General features: G+C 37.2%; 1 protein-coding gene across 1 annotated transcript; it reads left to right on the forward strand.

Annotated features, from left to right (window-relative positions):
* Positions 1-839: 839 nt before the first annotated feature.
* LOC133857867 (uncharacterized) lies at positions 840-1,399 on the forward strand. Its single transcript, XM_062293228.1, has one exon. The coding sequence runs from the start codon at positions 915-917 to the stop codon at positions 1,185-1,187; it is 273 nt and encodes a 90-aa protein (XP_062149212.1). The 5' UTR covers positions 840-914; the 3' UTR covers positions 1,188-1,399.
* The last annotated feature ends 7,902 nt before the right edge of the window (positions 1,400-9,301 follow it).

Below are 9,301 nucleotides of genomic sequence, written 5' to 3' on the forward strand. Positions count from 1 at the left end.
ACCACATCCGGCTACCAGTCTCTCACCATACATCATCCTAATGAGCAATACCCTCATATCAACTGCAAAATATTGGCCTCACTAAATAGTAAATAGGGCCCATCATGTTTAGATTCTTTTTCTCTTCTTCATTTTCGATATTTAACATGAAATTAGAGATATTTACAAGTAATCATAGGTTTGTATGGTGCTAAATTTGAAAAAAAATTATTTTTGTCATGACTATGCCATATCACCTGTTAAGCCTGCCAATGAGTATCCAGCTCATCAACCAATGAACCCAGATACAGCCACCCAGCTCTACACCGAATCCCATCTATTAGGGTGTCAGCATCGGTTCCCATTATCCTAGCAAGAAGTGAAGGTTTGCAAGGGTCATGCGCCCCTAGGGAACACCATGGCAAAACTTCGAACCAATGCGTGCCACCTAGCCGGCAGCTACGACAAATCGACTATAAAAGGAGGCGAATAGCAGGTAAAGAGAGATATCTCCCGTTATTCTTTTTTTCAAATACACTAACTTAGGCATCAGAGCTATCTCCCGCCTGCCCAATCCAACAAACTATTGTACTCGTCTCTCCCCACTACTTCGCCACGGTCAATTGTTCCAACAATATGTAAGTCCGACTTTCACCCACTATAAACATATTAATTAGACTCGCACTGATAACACTCCTACATCATCTAACACTATATATATTCAAGCACTTAAAAGACTCAGGAATTATTGTCTGCCACTTTATTAAATATGCGTATCTTAGCATCGAATCACCTCCTTATGAAGTATGTGGGTAATTCAATATTTAATCATCAACTAAACCCCTCGACGTGGCCCTTGCATACCACACATTTGCGTATAAAAACATTATCCCAGAGAAATCTCTTCCTCTAAAATTTCTCGAACAATTTAGGCCATGGAAAAGAGCAAGTCATTCTCAGGGTACTACTCCACCCCCTACACAGAAATACGGTCTGCTTTCGACCTCGACAGGTCCAAGTCATTCAGCTTCAATGGCGGAAGTGGCAGCAGAGATGTGTCGGGCACATCTGGCAATCCAGAGCTCAAGAGGAGGAAAAGGGTGGCGTCCTACAACATGTACGCCAAGGAAGGTAAGCTCAAATCCTCTTTTCGCAACAGCTTCAAGTGGATCAAGAGCAAGTTTACAGACAACTTCGACGACGAGTGAAGGACGTCAAATCATTTGTTCTTTCTCTTTATATATATATATATATATAAATTCTCTCTATCTCGTTGGATGCTAGAGCCTGATTGAACACGCCAATTAAGCGCACTTGTAATTGAATGGACTTTTCTTTTTCGCTTCATTAATTTCAAATAATTGTATCAAGAATGTTCTACTATCGAATGTGTTTATAAAGTTTATGGGTTTGTATTGGAGACCTGATATTCATCCCTGCCTTCATTTTTGGTGGGACATTATGGTCAGTGGGTATCTCCGTAAGAAATGTGAATTTAGAATATTTCTCCCTATCAATTGAGGGATCCATATATTGGTATTTATAACCACTAAACAACCTTACAACTTCTACATCAATAATGAAATGTTATAACTATTCATCTCCTATTTAACTACACATATTCTAACATATGAATTAATAGGAAGTGAAGTCTCTTCAACTATCTAATCATTATCTTTAACTTTATAAATTTTATGAATGGTCTCTTCATTGTCTTCATTGGGATGTTTGTCATTAACGCTGTGAGTTGGAACTTTAACTGTCTTTACGATAGAACTCTGCTTTGAATGGAGTTATGCTTCAACAATCTCTAATGTTGGAACAGTTTTCGGACAGTAGAGCTCCTACAAAATAGAGAAAGAAGTTGTCAAAGTCTATTAGTCCCTCGTGCCGATGTTAAGTTAGTCTTCTGCCTGAGAGAGTGAAATGGGTTGGAGAGTTTATGAGAGACAGAATAACTTATACCTCTGTTTGGGTTGTTTTTGGAGAGTATCACTTTTATAGTGAGTGTTAGAGAATATATTGATACCGTATATTACGGGACTCTCCATATATTAGAGGATTTGATTTAATCATCATTAATTGTAATTGATTATAATCAAATCAGATTTGAATACATTCAATTCTGATTTGATTATATTATATCTACATACCATTTTATATTCTCTCTATATCCCTATAAATAAGGATCATTTGTATTGTAAATTAATCAAACAATAAGAGCAACAATGTAGCCATTTGGGCTTTACTCTGTGGACGTAGGTCATAGACCGAACCACGTAAAATCTTTTGTCTCTCTTATTTTATTATTTCGCATTTTATTTCTTTTAGGTTTCAGATTTCTTTTATGGTATTAGAGTTAAAGGCTAACACTAATGGTCGATCAAAGGTCATGTGAATTCTTTTTATTATTATTATTCTGTTTTATTGCCTTCTCCTTAATAGTATGCAAATCTCCTCATCATAAATTTTGCATACTTCATTTGATGAAGAAAAAAAAAATACTCCATTGTTTTGTTGTTTTTTTCTTCACCGCATAACCTGTTTGTACTTCTCTTTTTTTGTTTTTCTTCATTTCCCTTTGGTTTGTGTTTTGTCAAAGTGGTGTACGTGAGTTGGAGACAAGTTTTACTCCAACCCACGCCACCTGTGTCTCATGTGGAGACAAAACAAACCAAAATCCCCTCGCTTTGTTTCCACCCTTCACAGCCGGGCTCGATCTCTCTGCCGCCGCCCACGTCTCAGATCCGGCACCTCCTCCTTTTGTTGTGCAAGCCCAGCGTCAGTGCTCATTCCTCTGGCCATCTATGGCCCGTCGCAAGTAGAGCTTCTCCTCACCATCACAGTCACCACCTTACCACTCCTTCACCAGCTATCCATCAGGCCCACCGTCCTCTTCAAGGTTGCAATCGCTTTGCTCTTATTCCTGTCACCTTCTTGTAGCTAATGTTGGTAAAGACGATTGTTGCCCCTATGATTGTTGTTCAGAGAAAAGGTGTGAAAAAAAAAATAAAAATAATGGATAATTGTACCGTTGATCCTTGTGGTATGCCATAATTATTTTTCACTCCATATGATTTAAAAAGTGCATGGGAGGTCCTTGTGGTATGCAATAATTACAAATCGATCCCTGACGTCAAATTCTGTTAAAATTTTTAACAGATTCCGTCAAATACCACGTCAACGCCACGTGTCGCCATCTTATTGGCGACACGTGGCGCTGACATGCACATCTTAATAAAATAATATAAATTTATTAAAAAATAAATAAATATACTTATTTTTTAAAAAAAAAAAAAACAAAAACAAAAAATGGGGCAAGGGGGTGGCAGCCACCCCCGAAGGCCACTGGGGGTGGCTGCCACCCCTTTGCTCCATTTTTTCTTTTTTTTTCTTTTTTTCTTTTTTGTTTTTTTTAAAAAAAAAATAAGTATATTTATTTATTTTTTTAATAAATTTATATTATTTTATTAAGATGTGCATGTCAGCGCCACGTGTCGCCAATAAGATGGCGACACGTGGCGATGATGTGGTATTTGACGGAATCTGTTAAAAAATTTAACCGAATTTGACGCCAGGGATCGATTTGTAATTATTGCATACCACAAGAACCTCCCATGCACTTTTTAAACCATAGGGAATGAAAAATAATTATGGCATACCACAGGGACCAACGATGCAATTATCCCTAAAAATAAATAAGGAGAAGTTTGTGCGGCGCAGGTACAAGTCTTTCAAGTTTTAATAGGGGTTAGGGTTGTTTATGTGTAATGATGATCTTTATGGTGGAAAAAAAAATGAGGGAAGACAAGTGAAAAAAATAAATAAATAAAAAGAAGCCCATAAAAGAGGCCAAAGTTGCCCACATTGTCCTGGCCATATGTTGGCCCATTACTTGTTTTCGACCTTTGTGGTATTGTTTCAAACCCGGGCCCATTTCAACTCATTATTGGCTTCTTATTTTAGCCCATAGTTGGCCCATATTATTTTGGCATTTATGGTATTCTTTAAAACCCATGCCATTTTAGCCTATAGTTGGCTCCTTTTTCTTTGGCCCATAGATGGCTTCACCTTTCTTTTCTTTTGGCATTTGAGGTATTCTTTAAAATCCATGCCCATTTCAGCCCATAGTTGGCTCATTTTCTTTGACCCATTATGTGTTTAGCTTTTGAGGTACTACCTGAAACCTCACTACCTAGGCTCATTTAGCCCACAATTGGCTTGAAGAAGAAGACAAAGAAGAAGAATAAACATTTAGCCCACAGTTGGCTCGAGGAAGAAGAAGACGAAAGTTGTTCTCTAAACTGAGTTATATCCGACCCAACATTAAAAAAAAAAAAAAATCAAACTCAAGATTTCAAAATCTTCCACCTTGAGTTTGCAGTATATTACAGTACTCTCTATATATTGGAGGATTTGATTTAATCCTCATTAATTGTAATTGATTATAATCAAATCAGATTTAAATACATTCAATTCTGATTTGATTATATTATTTGTACATACCATTTTATATTCTCTCTATATCCCTATAAATAGGGATCATTTGTATTGTAAATTAATCAAACAATAAAAGCAACAATGTAGCCCTTTGGGCTTTACTCTGTGGACGTAGGTCATAAACCGAACCACGTAAAATCTTGTCTCTCTTAATTTATTATTTCGCATTTTATTTCTTTTAGGTTTCAAATTTCTTTCAATGAGGAGATTCTGAATATGATGCTTGGATGCTTGCTGCGTGGCAGTTTCATATCCCTTTTATTGCTGTCATGTAGTTGGCTGTTTTAGTGGGTCTTTTATATTATACGATACGTTTACAATTTTTGTACAATTTCAATAACTTTTTTTTTCAAATTAACCATTGGATCTGTTTTCTTATATGTGGATCCTACATATTCAATGATTGATTTTTTTTAAAATGAAAATAAAAAATTTTTGGAGTCGTACAGAAATTGTAAACATATCATATCTCTTTTAAACTGGGCCCCAATGTCGAGTGGGCCGGGTATTCGGGTTTCCAAGGCCAACATCTAGTATGAATAGGGGAGGATCATTCTTACATTAGTTTTCCTACGCAACTGAATTCAGAAAAACAAACAGGAGAACACGTAGTGTACAAAAGAAATATGTGATTGAAGCAACTGATCTTCTACAAAAGGATAACCTGACATAACTCTCTGCATATAATACAATTATCCACCATATTCACGTTTAATTTCATTGAAGATTCAAAGTTGTGATCTTTCAAAATTTCCACCAAACGATGATCGGTATTTTCTTTGGGCATTTGGGTTTAATTGCCATTAAGCAATGATTTTCCTGAGCATCTATGAAAGATGTTGTGATCTCGCTATAAAGGAATACGTTCTCTTCTTAGTTGTAATGTTTGAAGTCGAAAACTAAATTTTCTGGGGAATAGTATCCATACTCCCTTCAAACTATCACTCCATTGTCAATGTCCCCATAAACTATTATTGATTGAGCAAATGTCCTTAGCACCCAAACTACCAAAATTGTCAATGGACCCCAATGACAAAAGTATCCTCAATAAAAAGTTTTTTAAAAAATAAAAAATTGCATATATATTTTTTTTTAAAAAAAATAGTTCTTCTATGGGTGGCTCGAACACACCCTTGTCCATTGAGGGGAGGTTCGGTCGCCCCCTCAATTTTTTATTTTTTTTTTCAAAAACTCTCAAGCCACCCCCGATGGCCACGAGGGTGTTTCAGCCAAGCCACTCTCATTTTGGCGAAGGGAGTGGCAGACTGGAAGAACCTTTTTAAATATATATAAAAATTTGTTGTTTTTATTTCCCCCTTTTTTCAAAGTTATAAGGATATTTATGACTTATCAAAAAAAAATTTAAGATCTTTGTCTTTTTTGTAACATTAGGAAGACATTGACAATGAGGTGATAATTTGAAAGAGAGATATAAATTTTTTTTTCAAATTTTATACTCGATGCAATCGTCCTAAAATTTGTGCATTCATATAGATAACTAGTTGTCGTGTCCTTGATTTATGTGCCAATGTGACCAATTTGTGCTTACAAAAAGAAAATCTACTAATTCAATATATAGGCGTCTTGTGCACTTGTGCGGTTCCAAGCACAAATTCGATGCAGAACTCAATTTCTCTATCTGGAGGCAACCCTGGCAAGTTCTAGGAACAGGTCAGATACTCCACTACATAAAAAATAAAAAATAAAAAAAAAATAAAAAAAAAAAAAAAAAAGGTATTTATGGATGATTTTTTTCTAGACGGTTTTAGAAACCGTCTAGAAAACAAAATTTGCAAACGGTTTTTTTCAAAACCGTCTGTAAAAAATTTATTATAGACGGTTTTTACTAAACCGTCTGGAAATTTTCATTTCTAGACGGTTTCATAAAAACCGTCTATAAAATTATAAAAAAACCGTCTGTAAATGTTATTCTCAAAGAATTTTATGGACGGTTTTTATCAAACCGTCCATAAAATTCCAGACGGTTTAGTAAAAACCGTCTGGAAATTTTCATTTCTAAACGGTTTTTACCAAACCGTCTAAAAAATTAAAGTTCTAGACGGTTTCTTTTGAAACAGTTTGGAAATATTTTTCCTCATGACATGTCATTAATCCGCGTGATGCCTCCAAATTGAACCACATCCATCCGATTTTTTTCCAAGCCAAAATCACAACCGTCCGTTTTTTTTTTACAATTAAGGAATAAAACTTTCCCAGCCAAACCAAAACAAATAAAAAGGAATATGGCCTGGCCGGAGGTGGCTAGATCAACGACGTCTCCAAGCTCTCCGAGGTCTACAGCTTGAGCAAGAGCGTATCCACTACAACCACCGGCCAAGAGAGACGAAGATAAGGAGGTCCAATCAACCAAGAGAGAAGAAGATGAGCGTATCCACTACCACCACAGCTTCCACACCTCCAATCCAAGATCGCACGCTGTCGGACAGACATCTCCGACGATGACTCCCTGTCGTCCCCCTCCGCCGAGCTTGAAATCAAACTGAGTCGCGAAGCCCGTCGTCCCCCACCGTCGAGCTTGAAATCGAACTTAGCCATGAAGCCCGTTGTCCCCCTCCGTCGAGCTTGAAATCGAACTGAGCGGTGAAGCCCGTCGTCCCCCTCCGTTGTCCTCTCCGCCGTCGACCTGGCCAAGCCCGATCTGTTGCAACCACGGCGGCATGGGAGTATGGGGGGTTTGCTCGATCAAGCCTCATAAAGGAAATTAACCTAATTATCTTAACATTACTGGAAAAGAAATAAATAATTTAAAAAAAAAATTAATTAATTAATGATAATAATATATATTAATAAAAAAAATACATCTCCCAAAAAAAAAATGGGGGAGGGGGGGGGGGAGGAACCGTCCAGAATCAATTTTGGACGGTTTGGACAAAACCGTCTAGAATTTCAGACGGTTTGGCTCAAACCGTCTGGAAATTCATTTCGTGACACTTTATCCTAGACGGTTTTAAACCGTCCATAATAAACCGTCTGGAATTGTTTCCAGACGGTTTTTTTTCAATTTCTAGACGGTTTAAAACCGTCCAGAATTTGTTTTTTTTTGTAGTGCTCCCTTACTTTCGAAATGTCTTGTAACTTCACTTTTATGTCTTGTAACAGAATATCATATGCTTAACAAAAAACATAACCTACCTACTCAAGAATCATCATCAAACCTCTAAAATTCGTCATAGAACCTTTAAACTACAAACCCATATGTTAAACTACGAGAATACATCCTAAATAGTAGCTAAACAAAAGTTAATCACATACACACTCCCTTTTTTTTCTATTTAAATGAGGAAAATTGTTACATAGAAGGGTCTTAAACTCCAAGGTCTCAAGCTTTTCAAAGCTTGGGTCTTTTCATGGAGGACACATTTTCCTCTACCATTCTTGCCAAATACACAAAGTCATTAATCAAACACCCACACACCATATAAATCTCGAAATAGTAAATACATGTACCATAAATCATTAGAAACTTAAAGAAAAGAGTGTTAAGATCTTACCCTTGAAGTTTGCTCTAAGCCCTCTTGCTCCAAGCACACTTCCTTCTCTTGCTCTCCTCTCTTTCCTTTCATTTCTTTTTTTCTCTGCCTAGTTTCACTCTCTAGAGGCTATTGGGTTGCGTTTGAATGTTGGGGGAGCACAAAATGGAACCCGAGCCCCCAAACAGCCTTTTTTATAGCTCAAAAAGTGCATGGTCCGCATCAATCAATCATGTTGACTTTCTGCAGATTTGACACATCACACAGTGTTTAGTAAAACAAGCATAACGTTTGCTACAAGTCTTGAAATTGTGTGTGCGACCCATTTTGAAAAGCTATTTTCGAGACGCGTGTCATGGTAACCATTCCAAGCTTGGCGAGTGTCATCTTAGATCCAAAAATTCAATATTTTTTCCTTTGAGACGGTGTTTCCAATGCTTTCATGCCTATTAGAAAACCTACCTTAACCTTGGCACCATAAATGATTCCATAATCATTATCCTAATTATTCCCCTTTAGTTACCACGTATTTCCATAGAATTTATCAACCTTACACTTGATTTCACATTTTAATCTATGATTTTGAAGTGGAGTGCTACAATATGTTACTTCGGCTCGCCCCGATATAGCTTACTATGTGAATCACCTATGTCAACTGATGCATCCCTCGACAAACTGCCACAACACTGCAGCCAAATGGGATGTTCGATATTTGAAGGGTTCCATTGATTTCAATTTATTTTACAACAAGTCTAAGATTCAACTTCATTTCTACTGTGACTCCGACTGGGCTGGCATCGTGGATGACAAGCAATCCACTAGTGGATTTGGCATTTTCCCTGGTCAGTGTCTTATTTCCTCGTCCGCGAAGAAACAGAATGTTGTCTCCTAGTCCAGCACCAAGGTTGAGCACCAGTCCATGGCCCTTACCACCGCCGAACTCTTCTGGTTACGTATGTTACTACAGGAGTTGCACATACTCATACCCATTCCTCCTACATTATGGTGTGATAATATGGGTTCCATAGCACTTGCTTCCAATCCAATCTTTCACGCTCAAATCAAGCACATCGAAGTGGACTTTCATTTCATCTGAGAGAAGCTGACCAACAAGGATATTCAAGTCAAATATATTTCGACTTTTGATCAGGCTTTCTGACATTTTTACTAAGGTGCATATTGCTACTCGTTTCATTATTCTTCGTGACAAACTGAAGATCCTCCCACCCATCAGCTTACAGGGGGATCTTGGAGAGACGACACCTTCGAACAGTGATAGAGTCATGTGTAATTCAAAGCAAATTGATGAAGATATAATCATGTGCAATTCA

This window comes from Alnus glutinosa, chromosome 14, assembly GCF_958979055.1.
Source record: "Alnus glutinosa chromosome 14, dhAlnGlut1.1, whole genome shotgun sequence".
NCBI lineage: Eukaryota > Viridiplantae > Streptophyta > Magnoliopsida > Fagales > Betulaceae > Alnus > Alnus glutinosa.

Coding starts and splice junctions, on each gene's coding strand:
- LOC133857867 (XM_062293228.1), top strand. CDS start 915: ATGGAAAAGAGCAAGTCATTCTCAGGGTACTACTCCACCCCCTACACA.